The following is a 25,585-nucleotide window of genomic DNA, read 5'->3' on the forward strand; positions in this document are numbered from 1 at the left end:
CCAAGAGATCCATGTTGAGTAAGGATTCAGAATCAGATATGTAACTGGCGAAGAAAAGCAGCATGCGTGTATAATCATCATAAAACATTTCACCTGCGTAATGTTCGAAGACGAATATGAGAAATGTGAATATGAGAAAGGAGCTGAAAAGCTCGGCTGTTCAAAAAAATTGTCTGAATAATTCAAATCTCAAGAATGAATTATGGAAGAATGAAGGTTGAAAGAATAAAAAGGAAATTGGAGCCAGAGAGATATTTAGTTCAACTATTCCTTTAAAGGGAGTCATTTCATAGTGAATCATATGAAACATTAATTTGGTATCCAAAAACAGAAGTGATAATAATAATTCTATTTAACTGTAGTCATTTGAATGCTTTGGTTAACCCTTGCCTGTCAAAATACAAAACCGCATTGTGATTGTATGTAGCATGTTTATCCTACCACATTTGCATTTGACCCTCTTCTGTACATATCCTGACAGCTTGAAATGCTCTTGTGAATTTTAGCATTAATTATAGTTTGCACGTACATGTGTTAGACTCAGCTTTGATTTTGTTTAATTATCCGACGTTCCACTCGGAAGAAATGCAAGACCAGGGTGTGGGTGGGTTTATGCTAATTCGCTCTTGACAGCTTGTAAGGTCTGTTTATCATCCTAATCGGTGATTTCACCAGCACGTGTATAGGGCCGGTTCTGCGCTGTGATTGGTTCATTAAGGTCGAGTCTCTTTAGGGCTGTTTAATAAGCTAGTAATGAAATGCAGATTTAAACAGCTTCTGCTATGCCGTGAGATATCGCGACCTGGTTTGATTGGTGTGTCAGAGATGAGATGATTCATATTCTGTTAGTCCCGTGAAGATTTGACGTCGTAGCATGGCTTGATAAGGGCCATAATTGGTCTGAACATCTTTTGAATTGATGTGACTTCATTGTAGAACACCTATGTGGCATGGTGCTAGCAATGTCAAGGTCATGACATTGATTCGCAGGGAATGCTGGTAAAATGTAAAGAGCTCCAGACTAACTTTTTTTACTAGGAGCACTGTAGCCCCTGACAGAAATGTTCAGGAGCGCAAGCAGAAAATTTAGGGGCACACCTTAAATCACCCTGCAGTGCAATTATTGACATTTAACCAATATACGTTGTCAGGTTTGCAAAGAAACGGACCGTTCAATAAGAATTGAGCATTTTACGCAACAGACTAGAGCCACTGACGGCAAGGCGGCGGCGCTAAAGCTCAGAAAGCTGTTGTGAGAGGATGGATGTCGAGTTGTTACTGTCGTTGGTGTCAGAACTTTTTGACAAAAGTCACAGCGACTACAAAAACAAGGACAAACAATAAATTCTGTGGCAAAAAAGATGTTTTTTCTACATTTTAATGCACATAGGAGCCACAGCAAGTTTTCAAATTGACCACATGTCATCCTGAAGTACCGATGAAAGCGATCGTGGTACAGCTTTAACTCCTGGATCAATCTATTAAACTCCTCTTGTTTTTCTGTCTTCTCAAGAATAGGGTGAACCCAATATTGTCTTTTTCTCTTTCTTTGCTCATTCAGGCAAAAAACAACAAACTCATCTTCACTGCTGCTGGAAAAATCCAAGTCTTGTTCTGCTATTGTACGTATAGCAAACAGTACTAGTAGCCTGTATTGCTACGCACTAAGCTTTAGGCTTTTGTTCTTCTCAGAAGAAAAAAGCCTGAATAACTCGCCTCTGAGCTTTGCACAAGATAGTTTTGCAACGGGCTTATCGTGAAAGTAGTAGAAAAAGTCTAGGCGGGAAGATTTGAAACTGCAGTGACAGGTTGGAGAGGTTGGGGTTGCAATTCAAATCCGAATCTAGGAAAACGTGTAAACATGTGCTATGCATTTGTATCTGGCAATGTATTTTGTAAATGCCAGTTTACACATTTGTGACTATTTTTCTGCAACTTCAAATTCAGAAGACAGATTTGTGAGTTTTGTCCACGAGTGCAAATCTCAACATTCGATTTCAGTTTTTTATTTTACAAGTCTTCACATTGGGACATGCTCTCAAGTTTTGCTACTGATTTACCTTCATAGATTTATAGCAATAGTTTGCTTTCTCTCATTTAAAAGGTTGCGGTGGGAAGTAACAATGTTGCCAGCTGCACTGAACTTACACTCGGATTGAATGCTAATAACATGAGAATTTTCTAGTTACGTGAGCTTGTATCGCCGATCCACAGGCTGGCAATTGAATGATCTGACTATTGAGAATATCACCCAACACTTGTTTGAAACATGGTAAACATTCAGTGTTATGGAATCTGGTTGACAGCAGAAATACATAGAATTACTTATCTCAGAAATATTTATTATGAAACCAAAATTTTCCCCTTTAATGCCTGTTTCTTAGTCTTTTTACAGGCTTAATGTTTTTTTTTGTGTCATGCCAAACATTGAGAGCATATGTGGTATGCGCAATTATGACGTCTATAAAACCGGTTTAACCAGATGTCTATTCAACCCTGAAACGTTCTGTTGTGTTCTCACCTCGATTAATGATAGGTTCTCCTCTTTACTAAGAAAACAAGATAAACGATTTAGATATGTATCTGTCAACAGCTTCAGCTTTTATCTCATCAGGCGTTACATTCTTTTTGAAGTGGAAACATCGAGTGCGTGAATAAACAGTTTTCCTCTGTATCTGAATTTGATCTAGCTTTTTTCTTAAAATGTCTTTGAGTTCCCTGTTATTGTGAAATTACAATACAATTGGGAAACATCTGCGCCTGAGCGTCTGGCTTTCCTTTTGGCTTTAACGTCGTCCTTTCATCAAATGTGGACTATGAATTGGTCTACCTGCTCTTAAACTGGGTTGTGAACCCCGTCTGACCATACATCACACAGCTGGAATGTAAACGACAGGTTAATGTGCTACAGACCCAAAGATTCATGCTCTTACGGGACACAAACACGCGCTCGTACACTTAATAGTTTGTGCAGGGCTTCTCAGTACCAAACACTTGTGTGATTCATAGAATGCCCTTCCTATTCAATCTGAATACGAGAGGACATCGACAATCGCAATAGCAACTCATATTCAATCAAAGCCTTGTACAAGGATATCCATCGGACAAAAGCAACACATGTCCAATGTTCAGTCCGGTTAGGGTGTACAGAATTTGTTTCAGAGTGGCCTTATACCCCCAGTTTACATGGCAGAGCCCTATTCCTAACTTCCTGACTGTTTCTTTTTAAGACTTTTCCTTAAATCTAAGTATCAATTAGAGTTTATGAGTTTTTGTAAAATTTTAAGCGAACAATATCTCTTCCTCACATGCATACATCTAAAAGTATCTGTGGTCCTTGAGTCGTGAGCTGATTTTTTTAATAGTTGCTCGCTTAATGGTAAATAGTTTTAGGACCTAACGGATGAGTGCCTGGCCAAGGGCCCCTGAAGGACCAGGGGGCCATGCACCTCACCTCCAGCCAAGCTGTTCAGCTGCCGCACAGCTTAATTTGCATTTAAATAAAGAGGCTCCAAGTTGAGAAGTAGCTAAAGCTCCAGAATTGAACATTTAGTCTTTCCCTTCACGCAGAGGACAGTGCGATGCGGAGGGTGCGAGGACTTCCTGCTTGTCCTCTGTCCTTTTCAGTTTTGTCAAAATCATGTTGTCAGTATAGAAAGCGTGTTAAGTAAATGGTCATGGTTGGGAAGTGACGGCCTGGTTCATTCCTGTTGCCTCTTTCAGTGCTGCTACATGAGTCACAATTCCTTCAGTCAAGGATGTGAAGGATGTTATGTTTGTGGTTCCAATATATGGATGTACTGTTATACTGGAACTGTATGTAGGATTTGGTTTCAGTCTGTTTTAGTGTTTAGAAAATCGCATTTTATGCATTCGTCAGATGCTTTAATCCAAAGTGATGCTGCTAACACAATGGAATTAAGCAACAATTCCACCAAAATTCATTTCTGATGACGATACTAGCTTTCTTTCTGCTTCGCAGGTGGTTAGTTAGCCAGACACAATACCAGATTTTGGAAGTTTATTAAAGAAAGTTTTGCTTTGAAAACTGTTTCATGTAAAGTTGTACCAGTTGTTTTATGATCTGTGGTTATAGAAATAGTCAACCTGATCTAATGGGAATTCGTAAGTATTTTACTACGTGGCTAATTCGTGCGTATTTGTACATTGTGAATCGAACAAAATCGTACGATTACTAGAAAATAGCGAAGGCCACATCCCTAACCCTAACGTCACTGGGACGAAAGCACATTTTTGTAAAATGTACACATAAGATTCATACAAATCAGCCACCTCGTAAAATAGTTACACTTTTGCCATGAGATTGTTTTTGAAATATTTTATGTATAGTATTCTTTGTATTACATGACGTACAGTACTTTTCTGATTTAAGTTTTCTGAGCCTTATTAAGAATCCAAATGCAAGCGTTTAGTCCCTCCTAAAGGTATAGTTCACCCAAAAGTGGAAAAATAAACAGTCACTGTCGAACACCAGTATTTAAATAACCAGCAGCACACACCTTTCCGAAATCTTACGTTTGTGTTTCATTGGGGAAAACAACCTGAGGGGGTGTAAACAATAGCAGGATATACATATTTGGTGAACTGTTCCTTTAAATCACTGATGTCCTCATTATGTATGGTGTCAGGCATGTGGCATGGTCTGAGCTTGCGTTTTTACCTCTGTCATTTTCCATAAATTTCCTCTTGTGTGAGTTAGGGGGAGAGCAGGTGGTTTGTGTTTTTGGCAGGGTCTTTGGCGTCAGGCTGTTTTATAACGTCATGGCTGGGGCTCAAGCTGTACTGTAGGAGTAGAGACAGTTCCGAATGGTCATTGATAAACTTCATAAGATTTACATAAAGAGACTAGGAAGAAACTTGTGTACGTGAGGTACATTTTTATCATTGTTTCAACGTACAAGGATTGGTTTAACACCCGTACCTTTATGTGTTACCTGTTATTTGCGTTACAAGTGTTACACAGGCTTCCTTGTTCTGAGATGCTTAACGCAGATGGCTTAAATTGATCAGATTGCTTACTGGTTGACTGAACTTGCTCTTCTCTCACTGTTTCTTGAGGATTTTTATGTCATGTATTATATTTGAAATGTGCAAATCCTGATGATGATCCCGAGCCAGGAAGTCGATGTAAGGTAGAATGGTAGTGTATTATTTCTCCTGTAAGACATATCGCTTTTTTGCTCCCCGAATTCTCTGTAAGTCACTTTGGATAAAAGTGTCTGCTTAATGACTAAATGTAAATGTATGACTGATACTCAGTCGCCATTCACATTCATCAAAGATGCAGATGTTCAAGGAGAAAAGACCAAGTCAAACATGTTTGTATCCCTTTAAAGGTCCAGTGTGTAATATGTAGCAGAATCTATTGACAGAAATGCAATATAATATACATAACTGTCTATATTACATCGCCGTGTTGCTCTACAGAGAAGTGAAAATGTTAGGACATCTTTGCCCTGTGTCAGCCACCGTAGTGGTTCAAAAGGTAGGGTGGAGTGTGCCGTCGGTTGCAGTTTGCAAAATCACGCTTAATTTCCACATTGCTCCTTAAAGCAGTTTATATTTTATGTTTTACACAAACTTAAATCTAAAATCTTACTTGAACAGAGAAGCACATATGCATCATTTACATCTTATTAATGAACGAAGCCCTTTTGCATCCTTCTAAAAGCATTTCATAGCACTTAAAGAAAAGAGCCGATTCCCAGCATGAGCGTTTGCTGATATGCATTTTAAAGACAGCTTCTCTTTCTCCTTAAATACATTATTGACTAGACACAGTTTTTTAATTCCATTTATGTGTTGAAAACAAGGCAGCACATTGCTGAACTTATTTCAAAGCGAAATTTGTCAATCGTCCTCTTTGTTCCTCTTCGCAGGACCGCTAAAGCCAGACCGATGAAGTTAAAAGCTATTTCTAAATTTGTAGATTTCTGGACTTTCTGAGGTGGTCTGTAATCCGAAGAAGCATATTAATCGTATGTGAATCATTCCATTGTGATGAATTGCCCTACTGTGCTATACTGCCTGTTTGTACCATATGTCAGGCAGCCAGGCGTTGATATTTGGCATCTACAAGTAGAGTGAAAAAAATCACTTAATAAATAGGAATGGGAACTGTATCAAGTGCGTAAGAAATATGTTTATAAAGTATGTTGTGAGATGAGTGGTATTAGGGGATATATGAAGGGACTGTGCAAAGGTAAAAAAAAGCTTTCATGTTGAAAAAAAACATTTTATGTGACAAGCTATACAGTGATTCAGTTGGATGTGTGAGATATAGCACATTTTAGGGTTGGATCTCCAGCAAAGCAACTATACTGTTAAAGTGATAGAAATTCTTGGCACCTGTTTTGATACTGTGATTCTGATCATTTACCCAAGTATTCTGTTTTGTTTGTATTGTTTTATAAATAATTAAATCAAACACTTCACATCTGCTATATTGTGATATTTTTTTTCATAAGAATTTAAATGTTGAAAGACGAAAGTTAATACAGACGTTGGGGTGGATGGAAAATCACTGCTACACGAGAGGCACGCGGGAACAAAAGAGGTCAGATTGTTTTGTCATGTTGCCTTGTGTAAATGTGCACGTGTCAACATCTCGGCGCCCTCCATCTCTCTCTCTGCTTCAGACCTTCTCCCGGGAGAATACCCCGTCCGTTGCCGTAGAGACAATGTACAGTCATTTTTCTCTCTGAGTGTGGCTGGCATGGAGACAGCTGTGATTGAAGGCACTGCCTAAAGGGACGTCTCGAGTTCTCTAAAGCAACCAGATCACATGACATTATGCTGATGCTTATACTCCAGCCGGGGAGGACAAATCAATGCAGTAAATGGATAGGAAGTTAGACGGCGGTATGTTTGTGTGTCTGCTGCTTTGTTTCTGTGTGCGTTCACCTGTTTTCTGTGCCTGTTTTGAATCGCATTATCCTTTTCCTGGACAGGGATATTGAAACTGTATCGTATCATTTCAGCTAATTGATGTTCCAGGCACTTTGCATCAGCCATGTAATGGACAATTTCCATGTTCAGATATGAAGGCACACATTCGTGCATTGAATAAGTTGGGCGATCTACATCTGCATTAAAGGGAGTGGGAGACTGTTTGGTTTCAGTCAGGAATTATATTTTGGATTATGAAACCCATAGGTTCTTCACAGGCTAAAGTCGAAATAATACAATCTAACAGAGTTTGGATACAACACAAACACAACTGGTCAACGGTGACTCAATCTGTTTGGTTTCCTACATTCTTCCAAGTATCTTCTTTCGTGCTTAACAGAACAATGAAATGTAAACAGATTTGGAAAAACTTAAAGGTGAGGAAAGATGACGGAATTTTCAGTTTTGGAGGAACTGTCCCTTTAATGCTTCGACGTAAAAGCAGTTCTGCTAAGATTTAGATATTGATCTCTATTTCAATGCACCACGAAGACATTATAGTTTGGATCTTGTAATTGCAACTTTCATATAAATGCCCACCTAAGGTCCTTTGCTCTAAAGAATGAGGCCACATCAATGGTATTATGAATCATCATTCTAGCATAATTTTAATGATTTTTGTGTCAGATGGCTGTTGTAGCAAAGTTCAATAAAAGGAAGGAAGGAGGCGGGAACCGGCGAACGTAAAACAACTTTTAATATAACAAAAACAAACAATAAAACAAACTTTAAATGCCGGCAGTCCCCTCACGGTCGACTGCCGTCCACAAAAACATAAAACACAGCATAAAGTCCAGGCCTGGTCCTTTCTCGCCCTTCCCTGTTGTCGCTCCTCTCTTATGCTTCCGGAGCTCCTCCGTGAGAGATGCGAGACCGGTGCACATGCAGCTGATGCTCGTCACCGCTCTCGTCCCGCCCTGCTCACCACAGCTATATCTACCGGTCCGTCTCAAGCATGTAAGCATAAATCAGTGGCCTTTCCATGGCACTTTAAGGAGCTCTGTTGAGTTAATGTTAGAAAGCAGACTAGTCTACTGTCACATGTCATTTATAGTTTTATTCTCAAGAGTGCTGAACCTTTTTCATAAGATAAATCCATATCTCACCACATCGGCCTGTTTTCACCTTTTCCTACGAGGGTAATCAGTTCAGCTAATGGTCTTATAAGGTCAGGTTTGCTGTCTGTAATGAATGGGCGTGAGTAGAACCAACAGGGGGCTTTATTAGATTTGGTTTGAAGTTAATTGCCTGCGGTGCGTGTTATGTAACCTTCAGTGTGAACTGTTCGAAAGTGCTGCAGTGGACTCGCTTTATAGATGGCGGGAGAAAAGGGGGTGATGTGAGGTTGAGAGAGAGAACGAGGAGGTGAGAGAGATCGAAAGCTCCCTGCCAAAGGTTTACATTTTGTTCAGTTACAAGCTGTGTGTTGAGAAGTATTAGGGAGAACGGCAAAACTGAGTTTGTAAAGTACTGAAGTATATATAGTACTGGTGTCTTAAAGGGATAGTTCACCCAAAAAAAAAGATTCCATCATAATTTACTCAACCTCTTTTCAAACCTGTATGACTTTTTACTTCTGCAGAACACAAAATATATTTTAAAGAATATTGGTAACTGAACAATGGCAGTACTTGCTCACTTCTGTTTCATGGACACAAATCCAATGCCATTCTATGGGTACCACCGTTGTTCGGAATAAAATATCTCCTTTTGTGTTTTGTGGAAGAAAGAGGTTTGAAATGACAAGTAAATGGTTTTCATTTATTTGGTCAACTTTCTCTTAAAAGATAAAACAGATATTCAATTTGTTCATGGCTGTCTTTAACTATTAACTTTTTCCTCCTTTCCACCATTTTCAAGTAATTCCTCTCAAATTGACATAAGTTTTGAATTCAACATATTTTTTACTCTCAGGTTTTTATTTTCCCTTATATCTTGCCTACACTTGAATTTTGAAGAATGATTATTATGAATTGTGAACAAATTTTCTCAAAGTCAATGTGAAGGCTCTGCCTGTCACTTTTCTCCTTTCTGAGTATGAAGGAAGCATAATGCTCATTTTTGATGGCAGTGAAAGATATTTTATGATGTTTATTTGATTTGTCAAAAAAGATTCTCATTGCCATGTTTTAATTGTGCAGTTTCAAGAGTTCAACCTTCCATTGACTTACATAACATATTTCTCTGCATTTTGATCAAAGAAAAAAAATCACTTCAGCTATAAGAGCACAAATGAATCACGCTTTTACATTCCTTTGAAAAGGCAGTGACAAACAATTCATAACACCCACACCCATACTCATCCGCTTAAATATTTCCTCTGACTATATTTCACTCATCTCTTTGTCCAAGGATGGTGTTTGCCCTTTTCCAGCACAGAGAGCCTCATTGACACAGTAGATGTACGTGTGAGTCACTGTCTATCTGAAGAGGATTTTTTAGCAGGATATCTATTATATGGATGAGTAGTACCCATGATAAAAAGATAGATAAGCTGTTAAATTGAGCCTAATAATATAAACATTTTCAGCGGTTGGAGACGATGTGGGTAGGAAGCGATCATGAGTCTGAGAGTTGTTTGTGCATATAAAGAAATGCATTATATATGCAAAGACTAGAGTCTTGAGCGCTTTCAGTAACATGTAAAGTGTGCATCACTGGTATAATGTTTCAGTAGAAACTGTCAAGTGCTTTTTACTTGGTGGAACCATTTGGTATCGATTTATTTAGCTTGAAAAGTGCCCGGGCCACCAATGCACTATAGTAAAGCGAATTCAATGAATTCCAGTCCTACATTTGTACAGATTCTGTATTTGACATGGACAAGTTTCTTATTATTATCATGCACACGATACAGAACTTAGATTTTCCTGGCTGCCTTGCAAATTTTTCTTTCTTTGTAGGGGAAATCATTAAATCAGTCTTTGCTAAGGCAATCCTTTGAACGGTGTTAAACGTATCCTGAACTATTTGTGAAAAGAAAATATTCCCCCCTCCCTATTAGACATTTATTACACATTTCTGTCTTCCTGAGAGGAAAGGTTAACTGTAGACAAACAACTATTGAAAACGCATCTGGTGAGTTGTAATTGCAGTCAACATTTCTTACAGACTAACAGGCTTTAAATTCTCAATCCCCAAAGACAGCAGGACCGAAGGTTCAGATAGAAATGTGTAAGAGGGGAGGGGAAGTGCTTGGTATATAGGATAATTGCAGGTTTCCTTAATCAAATGACAAGATCTGTTGGGAAAACCCTTGAATTAAATAGTATGATGCACTTTTTGACCCTTCACTTCTACTTTCTGTCTACTCTAAATAAGGGTTCATCATTTCTTATTTACTCAGATGGCTTAGTCATCATGTCCTGCTTATGTTCGAGACACTATTTATTTTTCATGGAAATCAAATGGTCGTGACTTGTGTTTGTTTTAAAGTGTCATTTGGTGATGATGTAGTCAGTTGGGTATTTGCTGAGACTGAGACAGTGGTTGCGATTAGGTTGCTTCTCATTACACAAGGGTATTCCGGAGAAATCCTTTTCAGGAGTTATTTTGTGATTTTAACACCACAGATAGATAATTTGCATTCATGCATTTGGCTGATGACTTACTGTACAGTGTACTCAAGATATATTTTTCTAACATGTGTTTCCCTGGGATCCAAACCTGTGACCTTGGCGATGTTAACACCACGCTTTACTGGTTGAGCCACAGTAAATCGCGGCACACTTGGAATGCTCTTTCTCCTGAATAATTCTCGCTCGGGGATCTTCGTGAGAGACTCATTTACAACGTGACCTATTTTTCCAGCTTTGGCTGTCAGCTCATGCGCTTCTGCAGGTTTTTCAACTAACTCCTTTTACGAGAGTATTTTTTAAAAGTCCTGCCTGCCATTCATGCGAAGCAGTGTCAGATGTTGTCGGGGCGTTCCCCTAGGCTCTCTTGTGTTGTCACCGAATACACGCTGAAAAGGCTTTACAAATGAAAAAGAGTCGAGAAAGAATGAAAAACAGTCTGGGGAAAGGCAGAGGTTTTGGGGCAGTCTGAGTTTCAAGGAATGGTATCAACGGGGTCTGGGATTGGTTGGCGTTTTTCTTTAATACGTAAGATTTCTCTAAATAGAGCCCACATGGGCTTTTACCACATGTAGTGCTGGCAGCCAAGAGTCTTTCGCTTTGTAAGGAAGAGCCAGGTTTGGTGGTGTACCAAAGATTGTAATAGTACACTGTGGCTAGCCATCCCAGCACAATGTCATAGGAAAATAAAACATCCCTAAAATTAATATCATTCTGTGCAGTGAACAAAATGGGAAATAGTTCAGAAAAGTCATTATTTTTGTAAAATAGTCCTTAGAACTTTTCCCAGTGTCAGACATTTAAACAAGGGGTCAACCAATAGCGGGCCCTGTGGCGACGGAGACACATTGGTGTATTGAGGTTGACACCCATCCGTATTATTTTCTCCTGGTATGCACCATGAATTCTAGTATCAGCCCTTGAGTCAATAAATATAGTTCTGGTCTTTTTTTTAACTTAGCAGAAGTCTTGATTTACTTTAAGAAAACAAAATGAAGTTTGGCATTGTACTGTTAACATTAGTACAGAGAATGGAAATAATAAAACATTGCATCGAAGGAACACTTGGAAGCACTAGAGACGCCTTTCAAAGGACACATGTCAAGTCAACTTTATTTGTGTAGCGCTTTCTACAATTTTCATTGTTACAAAGCAGCTGTACAAGAAAACATATTGACTATAAGCAAAACATATAAGGTTATGAAAGTCAAAACAAATGAGGTGAAAACAAAGAAGACCGACACAGACACACAGATTCAGACACACACAAAACACTCCAGACAACCCGCACACGCACCAACACACACAGACACACGCACAGGGGCCATCACCTAGAACCACGCACCCAAGATAAGGAGAGAGAAACACAGGTCAAATATTAAACGGACTAGAAATTCCTATATGCACTGTTAATTAAATTAAACTTAAAAATTCTAGCAGCCCCCCCCGGGCCAGGCAAAGAAACATGAAAGAAGATTTGCTTAAACACTGTGAAAACAGGTTGCCCAAGGACCTGACTTTCTTTAAATGTATTTTGCTATCATGCTGGTATCATTTTCGCTTTTCCTTCTTGTTTTGCTCTCTTTTGACACCCGAAGAACATATCACGTTTATGGCAGGAAACCTTTAATATTTCCCACACCAAAATCAATTATCTTTCTGTAAAAAAGGCTTTACTTCTACATCGTTGTTTCTTTGAGTATCGAGTGATGCTATAAAATGAAGAATGTGCTTTGAATACATTTTTTTTAGCAATTTTACCGAGGGATAAAGTTGTTTTTAACTAAAGGGATAGCACAAAACACCAAAAATGAAACGCAAACATTGAAATTCTTTCATAAGTGAATCACCCTCATGTCACTATAAACCTTATAAACCTGTATGACTTTCTTTTGAAAGTGACCTATTTGTCAGTTATGGTGACCCCTAACCGAAATGTGACCTCTGCATTTAAACCATCAAGGGAGTAGTGAACACACACAGCAAGTCCTGAACACACGTACACCCGGAGCAGTGGGCAGCTATCACTGCAGCGCCCGGGGAACAAGTAGGGGTAAGGTGCCTTGCTCAAGGGCACCTCAGTCGTCACCCGCCGGCCCTGAGGATCACGAGTCCGACTCTCTAACCATTAGTTATTTTGCAGAACACAAAAGAAGATATTTTAAAGTTGGCAACCATGTTGGACCCCATTGAGTTCCATTGTATCGACACAAAATTACTGAGACATTTCTTGAAATATCTTGTTTTGTGTTTCACATATGCGTGATATGCAGGGTTTGAACAACATGAGTGAATAAATAATGACAGAATTTTGATCTAAGGATAAATTGTTTTACTTTGTAAATGCATAATTATTGAACAGGATTTATTGCAAAACAGAAAATTGTTAATTTCATTTAACAAGGTTAATTGAAGACCTCATTGTCAGCTATTAAAATATATAGAATTTGCTTGTAAAATCAAGTATCTGAAAATACCTGGTCTTCAAAAGTACCAGTAAATCCCAGACTTAATGCATCTCCTATTTTAGCTGACACGCACAGATTGGAAAAAACATATGGCTAGCATAGGTCAAAGCTAAGACTGTATTGATATTTCCCTCCCGTGTAAAGGTTACTCTTACGGCAGCTGTGCTTTGATATTGTGGGGAGAATTTCAGTATCTTGCAGAGAGCACACTGCAGAAAATAAAAATTTTGTCTTGTTTCCTGTAAAAGATTTAATCATAAAATAACCGTATTTCAATTGTTACCAGAAGTATAATTCTGTAATAAGTTTTGCTTGTAATACAAACCTGCTTTTTTCATTCTCATTTCTCAAATGCAGATGTTGAGAATTGTGCCGAGTCAGATTGATGTGTTTGTTTGCTTTGTTACCCAGAAATCCGTAATCAGCTGGTGGAGCAGTTCAAGTGTCTGGAGCAACAGTCGGAGGCTCGCATCCAGCTGCTGCAGGACCTACAGGAGTTTTTCCGCCGCAAGGCAGAGATTCAGCTGGAGTATTCACGCAGTCTGGAGAAACTAGCAGAGAGGTTTTCCTCAAAGATCCGCGGCCCGAGGTAAGACCGATTGATGTGTATCTGTTTATATTTATCCGAGCGTGTATATCCTTTAAGGAACGGTTCACCTAAAAATAATGTTGTCATTTTGTTTTTTAAAGGGATAGTTCACTCCAAAAATTTTATTCTGTCAATGTTACTGCCCCTTAGATTGCTTCAAACCTGTATACATTTCTTTGTTCACAAAGGAAGATATTTGGAAGAATGTCAGCAACCAAACAGATCTCATCCCTCAGTAACTGTCATTGTTGGGGAAATAAATACAATTGGAGTCAATGGGGGATCAGCTCTGTTTGGTTACTGACATTCTTCCAAATATCCTTCTTTGTGTTTAGCAGAACAAAGATTTTTATGCAGGTTTGGAACAATCTTAAGGTGAGTAAATGAAGACAGAATTTGTGGGTGAACGGTCCCTTTAAGTAGACATGATACTCTTTTTCAATGCAGTGCATAGTGACCAGTGGCTGTCAAACTCCAATCACGACTAAATACCATGTAACATCATAAAGGTAGTGACATCATGAGTTATGCGCTGCCTAATAAAAAAAATTGTCACCGACAAAATTGTTCTTGCATATGCTGGAATCAAATGGTATATATTTTCTTTTCAATTTTGAAGGTGAATCCAATTAGCACATTAAACACGTAAAAGTGACTTGGGGTGAGGAAACAGTGACAGATTTTTCAATTTCGGGCATGTTGTTCCTTTATTTTAACTTCTCAGTCGGTTTTACGATTGCCTCTTTTTATCAGAGCAGAAATAGCTTCCGGGAAATTTCTCCTTCTGCTTCACGCTGTCGTCCTAGACACAAGGATTGATTCTCACTAGCTTTTTTCCATCGACTTTTAGAAAGTTGTCACACGCCTATAGGCATTAGTTACCTTTGCCTTGTATTTTTAATTAAAGGCTTATTTGAATTCATTGTTTCCTCAAGTAAGTTTGCTTTGTTTTGTGTTCCTCCAAGATTCTCGGTTTAACCTAATTCCTCTGAAACCAATCACAATTCACTTTTCACAGGGTTCCCATGGGTCATTGAGTTTCTGGAATATCATGGAATTTAAAAGGTCTATTCCAGACACTCAATGTTATGGAATTTATACATTTTTTTGTTGAAATCACGGAATATCACGGATTTTTTTGCTTATCGTTATTGTTATGGTTATCTTCAGCGCCATTGTATTCCCTTCCCGGTTGTCACCTGGAAATCACTTTAAATCAAATGCAGTCACCTGTAGTTTAACTTTATTTACATTTCAAGAGCTTTGGCTAAAAAAATACAAACTTTCATTCATTTAAAGTCATGGAAAATCTTAGGGAATTTGACATTTGGCTTAGAATGGGAACCGTATGAGGGTGTTTCTGTCATAATGGCTAAAGACAATAATACATTCAGAGTCTGCAGTAAAACGTCTGCTAACAAGGCTATTTATTCCTCTTCTCAGAATGAGACTGAAAAACACATACAGTATCAGTTTAAAAAGAAATACATAAAATTAGCAGATGTTTTAAGATGAAGTTTGTGTAAAAGAGCACGTTGCTGAGCTTATACTGTGCACATGTTGTATCATAATTATATATCACGTATGCTGGAAGAGGCTTGGTGGGGTTTAAGTAATAGCAGCTGGTAGAAGGGGGGTGTCTGCTCCTGAGGGCCAGTCTCTCTGCATCAGTGACTGCATTACTGCAGATAACAATGAGACATGCCAGTGCCAATGTCTCCTGCTTCTCTGACCCTGCATCTGGTCTTACCATTTTCTGTCGTTGTTTACTATGGTGGTTCTGTGGTTCTTTTCAGCGTCTTTGTTTTTGCTTCTTCTTTTTTCCATTTGTTTTACATTTGTCAGCTTTTGAGTTCTAGTTTTGCTGACGCTAGACTCACCACAGGCTAAGCTGACTAATGCCAGGAAACAAACACATGTGCGTGCACACATAAAGTTAAAACAAATACATACAGGAAATTATTATCTATCTTTATATATATATTAATATGCTGGTTTTGCAAGCCAACATTTTTATACTGTAATATAAAAAAAATTCTAATTCTCCTTTTTTGTCACTTGATAGATTTACATGAAAAGAAAAGGCACATAACAAAAGAAAGAAATAATTAAAGTTCAATTAAGTAAAGGAAAAAGTAAAGCATTCAAACTGTTTCCCTTTCTATTTTGTTCTGGTCTGGTCAAGTCTTCTGTATTTGAGGGACAATTTTATTCATAGTAAGTTGTATTGCATTCAATGTATATATTTTATGTTCCCTTACCCATGTTTTTGGTCAGTGGCATGTTCTTGCATTACCATTGCCTCTTCGCTTATGACATAATTCTCCAGGAAGTGACATCTGTACCACCTCACGACAACCAAATGCGTTAATGTTTTTTTCTCCTCTAACGTTTCCATTCATAGACATTCTAGACTTGCAGGTTTTGCAAGATTTGCTAAAGGGCTAAACTTCACCTGTGTAGTAAATTATAACAATAGATAGTATAAATATCTATTGAAGATTTAAAAATAAATCCGTGCATTAAACAAACCCATATCACCAAAGCTTATGTGCCTCTGCACAGACCATAACATGTCTAGAGGAGATAAGAGTTTGTCTACAATAGTGTCATTTATGGCCATTTTTCTGTTCCTTAAGTCATTAAATACCATTTGCTATCTCCACAAAGCAGCCTTATCGCCCACGCTGAGCTTTACCCTGTGTGTGTATGTGTTTGCACACTCTGCTTTACTTTCACCTTGTTTCCTGTGGTTATCTAGCCTCATTCCTCGGCCTGCATGTTTGTTACTGCGGTCTCATTTGATGCGCGTTGCTGCAGAGACTGTCTGAATACTAATCCAACTCGCTCTGCAGCTCTGCACTGTCTCTTTACATTCAAACATCCATAGGTTACATAGGCGCTATACATGAATGAGCGGTGGGGCTTCTGCATTTTTTGCAGGCAGACAGATAGAAAGGAATTTAAACTCGTGGCCACGTTTTGTTAATTGGATTGGACAGAAAATATATATTTTTTTATTTATTTATCCGTTTAATTCAAATAAAAGGGGACTTTATGTATATATGAGGGTATTCATTTATATAACCAGCATAAATGTAGAGTGCATTTGAATCAGTATAAGCTGTTTGTTAAACCTCCTGCATCAAAGTGCAATACATATTCCATAATTCATGATCTTTAACTGTGACATTTTTATACAATGGCCTATGGGGCAAAGCATTGCCTACAATCTGCCAGAATAGTTTTTTTAACCATGCTATCATTCATCTATTTGCATATTGAATTGTTATTGTTTTTCATTTTTACGTGTACATATTGTAAATTATATCATGAATATGAATGCAATTAAATCTAAATTCTAATTTGCGGAGAAAGAGACCCTGTGGAAAACTGGTGACATTTTGAGTAGCGTTAGAAAGATGCAAATGATTTTGGGATCGGTTTAGATGTGGCCGCATGCAGGCTAGATTTGCTGCAGCCTGCTGGACACAAGCCCGAAATCAAGTAGTCCTGCAGCACGTTCCTGCAGCAATCCGTTCCTCGCACGGCAGCACCTGCCTTCCACCTCTGGCCTCCATTCCCTCTCCGCCATTCCTCTCAGACAGCTTGCCAGAGCTCTTGGGCTTGTGCATGTTAGGAACGTGGATCTCTCGGACAATAAACCTCAGTGCAAAATAAAGGTTCAGTGCTAGTTTGACATGCTGTACCGCAGCCTGTGGTTAAAGGGATAGTTCAACCCAAAATAAAAATCCTGTCTTCATTTACTCACACTCAAGTTGTTCCAAACCTGCCATGTATATATTCTTTGTTCTGTATGTTAGCATTTTTCAGTCTCCTGTTTGTGTGACCATGAGATTTATGGAATAGTTTACTCCGAAATTACAAATCAGTCATCGTTTACTGATTGTTATATCATTTTCGGGGAACTCCGTTATCAAATTAAAATTCTGTCATGAATTACTCACCCTCAAGTCGTTCGACAATCCTCATATGAATAAGTCATATGCATTTGTGGTTCTTTTTTATTCATTGTTTTTATAAGAGCCTTTCTCCTTTTCTCCTTTTGCGTTCCACCGAAGTAAGAATCAAACTAGTATGCAATGTCATGAAGGTGATAAAGTTAATGATGACTGAATTGTAATTTTGGGGTCAACTAACGGTTCCTTAATGATGTCAGACTTGCTTTTGATCTTATCTTTACCCTACCATTCCCCACACGAAAGGTACTCTTATACTTGCTGTCATGGGGGCTACAGCTGGAAGCAATCATACATTGGCCTTATTTTGTGTGTTTGATGGTTGGGTGTGTTGTCAGTTAGTTGAAGGATTGGGGGTTAGTTGAAAGATGTTCAAATGGCCATTGTGGCATTTTGAAGTTTGTTTAAAAGGCGGAAATGTGTCTGAAACGGGGAGTGTGTGTCAACTTTTTTCTCTCTACGATTCTTGGATTTGGCATGTGATTTCTTTCCTTGCGTTTCCGTCAGGAGATAAGCTTGAGCAAGCCACTACAGACTGGATTAAAAGCCCTTTGATAAAGCTATACTGAGCTTGGCACTAAAACAGGCAGTGCTTTTTTGAGTGAATATTGTGGTAGGTAGTTGGGGTGGGTGTATGTTTGTGTTTATTGGTTTGTATTGGCATACCTAAGCAAAGTGTGAAGGGAATTTCTTAAAAAAAAACTTTAAAAAGAGTTCTTAAAAAAATCTCCAGACTGCGCCCATTTGAACCCAAATCTGATGAACTTTATTTAAGAAGATATTTCTGGGGGATGTATCAAAGTTGTGATGTTTAAATTCACAATGCGATAAGAAAAGTATTAAAATATTGCTATTGTGCCAGAAGCGGGGTCTAAAGTGGTCCGCAAAAAGGATATCACTACAATCCAGAAGCCTGTCTCTCCTGTCACAAACAATAACGGCAAGGTGTGTTGTGGCAAGCCCAAGGCTCCTGTCATGTCAAGACAGCTGCCTATATATTTAGAAGCTGAAAGGGCTTTCCATCTGCAAAGTAATGTTTTGTATTGATTTTATGCAAGGATACGGAATGTGTGGTCAGAGTTACTGTGGAGGTGCACAGATCTGCAACATTGAGGTCTAAACATTTAAAGAGTGTCCTATACTGTATCTACCAATGTACATTGTACTCAAAGGTCCACTGTATAACATTTAGCTGCATTTAGCTGTCAGGTTGCAAATTTTAACCAATGGCTCACTCCATCCCTCCTTTTCAAAGCACTACAGTGGCTGACACAGAACTAAGATGTTGACATGTTTCCGAAAGATATAACGCACCCTGTAGAGGTGTATGTTGATAGAAACTGCTCATTCTAAGGTAATAAAAACATAATGCTTCATTATGTGGCGTTAAGGTCTTCATACACCTCTTAAGACATAGTCATGTGTATTATATATTGATCAAGGCGTGAAAAAAGAAACAACATTTCTGTCAACAGATCCTCCAAAAAACTACAAACATAATTAAACTACAAATAATTTTGTAAAGTAATAAATTGGAACTGCCCAATTTATTATGTGTATCATCATGTGTATCTACAGTACATGCATCCTAAAAACAACAGTTCATATGAGCACCACAGATTATTTCCAAGGGATTGAAATTCGATTCAGTTGTGAGAGATCATCTTTTGCCCCTTTCAATGGATTTTAGACCGTGAACATTAAGAAAAGGAATGGAGGAAAATGATTATAAATCATACGATATCCCATCCCTTTTCTTGGGCCGTGATTGGAGCGGTGCTTTTGATCTCTTCTCTGAATTTGAAAAAATTGCAAATGACAAAGAAGAAAAGGAGGAGAAAATGTTCTGGGTGAAATGGGGTTATTTCAATCAGCTGTAGATCTAGCCTCTGGCCAAATACTACAATAACTTGTTTCAAAAGATGGACCAAAAAACTGACGTAATTTCCCACAGGATTGAGGTGCTTTCAACCAACACCTTTTCAGCTCTGAATGGACACATTCTTATTTTGTGTTCACATTGTATTGCCCTCTCTTTCTCTTCCTTAAATTTCTTCCTCTCCCATAAATTCAATCCAAATCATCTGATAATAAACTTTATCTTTAAAGGGCTCTACTTTTTGTGCGAGTTTGGCTGTTTAAACTGGGTTGCCCTTTGTGTTTTGCAAGTCATATGAAATTGTCGTTTAATTTGATCATGTATCCACAGCTGTGTGGTTTAGGGACGTACCAACATAAAGAATTGTGATTTCTGTGGCAGACACTAAGAAATATGCACCATAATATGACCAAAACCATGTAGACTGTTCTGGTAAGCTTGTCATAACCCAAAGAACATCATTAATAGGGTGCCGGTTAGCACACTCGTCTTTGTTTACTGTTTATCCCTACTCGAGGGCAGATCACAGGGCTAATATCGCTCACCACATGGAGCAGAGAGATATACGTTCCTCATTAGCAGCGATTAGCATTTCACTAAGTCTCGCAAGAGGCCACACTTTGATGTTCTCTCCCCAATCCGCACCCTCTCTGAAGTAATTGCTTTTGCTCCTCATGTCATCCATCCCAAACCTGCTATCTCTCTCTCCTGTTTCAATACGTTCTACTTAATTTTTTCCACTCCGACTACTTCAGCTTGTTGATTGGTTAAGAAGATAAGACTTAAGGTCTGTTTACACCAAAAGCAATAACTATGAGGATAGCAATATGCTAACGGACAACAATGTTATGTTTATTCTAAGCTTGCCTGCTGTAGTTTCACATTTTAAACTGGAAGGCTTTGAGCAAAGTCAATTGACTTTCAATCTAATGTATTACAGTAAGAAGTATATATTATATGTATGTACTGTGTCGACACAATCTCACAAGAATTTATTTCAATATGTATTTTAAAGGTACAATGTGTAGCTTTGTAGAGGATCTATTGACAGAAATGCAATATAATATACATAACTATGTCTTTAGAGGCGTATAACTACCTTACATAATGAAGCGTTGTTTTTATTAACTTGACAATAAATGAGCTATTTCGATCTATTTTCTTTGGTCCTAGATGCCGCTAAATTAAATTCACTGGACCTTTAAAAGACTGCTATAGGTATTAAATAGGTATTGTTTAAGGTCCTAAAAGCTAAATGGATTAAATATATTGGCTGATCTTCCTCTCAAAGACATTATTTTAATTAGTGTTCAAGTCTTAAGCATCATGTAGGTGAATTGTAGGCTTAAGGTGCAAACAAGCATTAAACAAACTTGCAACTGTATTTAAGGATTTTTTTATTGTCTGTTTCTGTAGGAAAGAACAGCACCTTCTCTCGTCAGTAAACTGCTGGTATCTGGTACTGAACCAGACTCGAAGAGAGAGCAGAGATCATGCCACACTTAATGACATCTACATCAACAACGTCATCGTTCGCCTGGCTCAGATCAGCGATGATGTCATCCGGCTCTTCAAAAAGGTTTGTACCTTCTGACATCTATGTTTGCTACCATTTCTTTAAAGGCTAATTCACATTGATCCGACAAATGCAAACTATCAAATTGGCTTGCATTCTTAGTTGGCTGTTGGATGAACAAGTTTGTCGCCGTTTGTCAGATCGATGTGAAATCGACTTAAGACTGTTTTGAATGCATATGTTTAAGCTCGCTTATGGGTATTTTATTAACTTTCAGGGGCACATGTAGCCTACAAATGCACTAAAATCCACAGTAAAAAAGGTTACACTAAAGTGTATATTTTTGCAGTGGGAAAGCACAGATCTTACCCAAATGTGGGAGACCTATACACCTACCCCTGTTCAAAAATCACCATGTATTTTTTTACTCTGCCAGTTGACCTCATACATTTGCTTACGTTTTCCGGGCAGACATTTGTCTTGCACAGCAAACTCTGGCGTATTGAAATTCCAGGCCTTTCATTTTCAATGTCTGCAGACTGGGAATACAAGCTGGTATGCGCCAAAATGAATGGGCATGCCTAAACACACGCTGTTTCACAGCGAGGCTACACCCAATTTATGCACATCCCTTTTGGAGTCAAAGTCATATTGCGGCGAGGAGTGCCACCACTGGCAGTTTTCTCAGTAGTGTGCCTTATGGGGTTTAGGCTATATGAATTGGCACGTTGTCAACACATAGCCCAGATTCCTGTGGTCTAATCCAAACACTACTAGCGTGTTTACACCTGGGTGCTTTTCCTGTAGGTGAGGCCCTCTGTTTCCAGCAGCCATTCATACAGTAGGAAAACGCTTCGGTGGGCTGACGACAAACCAGTAGAACACACCCAGTGCATCCTAGGAAACCGTTAATTGCTTGCAGTCTAATCGAGGTCGCCCATCTCAGCCCGCAGCTAAAAATGAATCAACATTTGAGTTTTTGTGATGTGACAGGTTTAGTTTGGTCATGAAGATTTATAGAGACCGTTGCAATAGAACAGATGCGCAGAGGAAACATCATTTTTACATTGTCTAAACAGACGGCATGTGCGAAAATAAGTCGTTTAATAAAATAATTTGTATACAGCAGAGTTTAACAGACCTTCGCAAAGCTTTTGTCAGTTTAATAGTGTATCACGCTAGTGAATAGTTTTTCTGATTAATAAAGATTAGTCTGAATATCTGTATTGACACCTGTACACTAACATGATATAAAGTGTATCAGATAGCCTGATGTAGCCTAAGTGTAGCAACGGTGTCTTTTCTACGCCGCCATAATCAAATCTAGGCAATGTGCACTATTCAAGCATTGCCAGCGGTACTGTAGCTATTAAAGCTTGTTTCCTGGTCGTTCTGGGCATGACAGGATTATATGAATGCTTAATTTGAGCTGTCAAACAAGTGCTTCAAATGTGTACCTGTCAGCCCAAATCACATATCTCTTAATTTCTCTTTTTTTGTCTTTTGAGGAGTTTCATTGAAGGTCTCATTGATGCCTCATACTGTGCTCAGGTTTGCCAACATACAAAAGCCTGCAGTTAATATTGAGATTTGATTTGGAATTGAAACACTTCCATGACAAAACAATCTGGCTTATCCTTTCCAGCTCTGTATTCCTCATTTTTATTTCTTCCAGTGGGTCCAAAGCTTTGAAAGAGCAACTTCTGTGCAATAGGTTACAGAAATGTCTTCCTCACAAGATGGATTAGATGTGGTTTATTATACTGATTCTAGCCGTTTCCTTAAAATACAGTCAATTGCTGTATGTATAAATTATGTTCGAGTCAACATTGGGATCAACATCAACTCTGACATATAAAATGTGAAATGAATACAGTAAGTATTTATTCTCAAATCTCAAAATGTAAATCGCACCATCTTGGTTTATTCATGCATCCTTGTGTGATAACAGAAGCGAAGATTGAGGATTCTTGAACCCGTTAAACCTGTAGGTGTTAAAGTTTTACTTTGTTTCCTCAGCAGACATTTTTCAGGGTCAATCTGGGCCGGTCTGACTGGTTTGTGACTAATGAAACAACTTGTGCCTGCAGTGAATGATTTCTAGCTTCCCTGGAGTTTCAGTCCTCCTGTTTCTACCAGATTGTCTCACCTACTTTAAAGTTAAATGCAGAACATTATCTCGCTTTTAGGTCACACGGCCGCTCGTTCACACACACACATGCAGGAGTAGCTGGGGTGTGTGGGAGGAGATGTAAAATGTTTCTAATTCTCTTAGATTTGACTTAGTTTCTGCTTATCTTAATTGTATAGTTAGTATTCAGTATTCTCTAATATTGAAAATGAAAGACTATTGTACATTTTACCATGTAGACCAAATTGGACCTGTCACTTAGTTTTGACTTTTGCTGATATTCGTAACCCTTTCCCTTTCTATTGCAGAGTAAAGAAATTGGGATTCAGATGCACGAGGAGCTAGTGAAGGTGACGAATGAACTGTACACTGTGAGTATTATGTCTCCCAATCTTTCTCTCTCTCTCTCTCTCTCTCTCTCTCTCTCTCTCTCTCTCTCTTTCTTTCTGTATTTTTCTCTCTCTCTGAATGGAGCTTTCACCCGCTATGTCCTAACATTGCACCATGGTAACACAGACACTGGCCAGAAACAAAAACATTTTGGCTGTGCGACAGGATTGGGAAGAAAGACGCCGTTGCATTAATTAGGTTAATATGAATGGATGGAAAAAACTAATTAAAGGGATAGTTCACATGCATTGGTTTTGTGTCCAGAAGTGAACGGGGTCCAGTGCAGTTCGGTTACCAACTTTCCTTAAAAATATCTTCTTTTGTGTTCTGCGGAAAAAAGAAAGTCATAAAGGTTTGTGTAAATGAAGTAAATGATGACAGAATTTTAGTTTTCTGGTGAACTATCATAGTAAATAGTAAATATTTAGTGGTGGTAGTAATGGAAAAGGAGTGTTCATATTTTGGCATCCGGCACATTTCATTTACATCTGAATGTGCCTCTATATAATGGATATACGTCTGTTACATTACTGCTGAACTTCTCGCAGCTATGAGAGAGTTCATTTGCTGACAGTGATATTACAGTAGTGCCAAACCAAACACATTTGGCACTTTGTGTGTATTTCAGTCTGAAAGGAGTAAAGTTTAAGCATGTGGCCTAAACAATCCTCTTTTTTACGGATGTGTGTTTCTTGTGTGCTTTTTAAACCTCTTCCTGAGATCAGATTGCAACTTGATCAGTTTACATGATACTGTATCTGGTCTATCTGCTAGATGATACAATCAAACAATGTCTATTTCTAAGCTTCCTTTACAACAGTACATATGTTTCACATTGCTTACATATACTCTCTATTACAACAACAGAAATGATTTTAATTTAAAATGTTTTTATTAGTAGTATTTCAATTGTAAAATCTATTGACAGTTCTCTGAATCAAAAAGGCTTTGTATTTCTTGAAGTTCTTTGCCCTTGATGAAATCCATCTGCAGAAGAGCAGGCTGAGATTTATGTTGTCACTCATGATGACGGGGCATCAGAGATAAATTTGTCACACATCTCTATTGCTTGTCCCATTCCAGATGTCCTCAAGCATCTTTATGCAGGTGGCATAACAAAATACTTCATCCGTTTAAAGTATCTCTGGAAGGGAACAAATCCCAGATTCAATGGTCTGACGTGTGTCATTTCCACACCACTTGTGTATCACCAAGTGGAATGGCAAAGATAATGACTATTTTTACGTTTCATGAACATTTCCCCCTTCTGCTATTGGTGAACTGGTTGAACCCATGTTCATCATTAAAGCCACATGTAAGTGATAATGTACATTCAGATTGTTGTTATCCCGGCAGGTTGATAAAGTGGGTTGTTTTGTGATAATAACAAGCTGAATGTACATTATTGCACTTAATAGACAGCTTCTTTAGACCATTTGAAGACAAAATATAGATTATAAATATTATACTAGCTCGTTTTGAAAAGGAAAAATGCTTCCCATCGGCTACTTGATTTTCATTTGTTAGTTGTAACATTCTGTGTAAAAATATATTTTTTAGATTGAGTCCTTAAACATTAAAACACTTCTCGCAAATGTTACAGTATTATGAGGGAACCCAAAACAAAGTTTCTCTCCTCAGGGGGGTCCAAAAGACCTTGATGCAAATCTGACACAAATCAAGATAATGTTTTTAGTTGTGTTTACAGTAAGAATGGTTTGGAAATGTATGCCCTGTGTCAGCACTCATTTGCGCTATTTGACAACTGCCTGAATAGTGTCCTGCTCCCCAGCCATCCGGTCTCTACTTCTCCTTATTTACCGTCATTGTTTTACTGCATCTGCAAGTTACGGTGGCAAAAAAGAAATCATTAATTTATGTTCATCCTATTGTAATAAATCATGTAGGGCACGTGACAGTTATTCCCCCTTCCGTAAAAGATTCTTAGAACCCTTCTCAAAATCCTTACGAGCAAAGACATAATGCTTATAATTCAGGCAGATACTGTTTCTTCCTATAAATACACACACATGCGGTTTCAGTTCTGCCTCTGTGATGCTTATGTGTTTCAAGGTTACTAACAGGCAA

General features: G+C 38.3%; 1 protein-coding gene across 1 annotated transcript in view; it reads left to right on the plus strand.

The window, feature by feature from the left end:
• The window catches only part of srgap3 (SLIT-ROBO Rho GTPase activating protein 3), a 65,262-nt gene that overhangs the window by 2,887 nt on the left and 36,790 nt on the right, over positions 1 to 25,585 (plus strand). The window contains exons 2-4 of the mRNA XM_079460710.1: positions 13,424 to 13,601; positions 20,877 to 21,039; positions 23,416 to 23,478. Of these exons, the coding sequence (XP_079316836.1) occupies positions 13,424 to 13,601; positions 20,877 to 21,039; positions 23,416 to 23,478 (404 nt within the window). The remainder of the gene's footprint in view (positions 1 to 13,423; positions 13,602 to 20,876; positions 21,040 to 23,415; positions 23,479 to 25,585) is intronic.

Source organism: Barbatula barbatula (assembly GCF_947034865.1).
Source record: "Barbatula barbatula genome assembly, chromosome: 7".
NCBI lineage: Eukaryota > Metazoa > Chordata > Actinopteri > Cypriniformes > Nemacheilidae > Barbatula > Barbatula barbatula.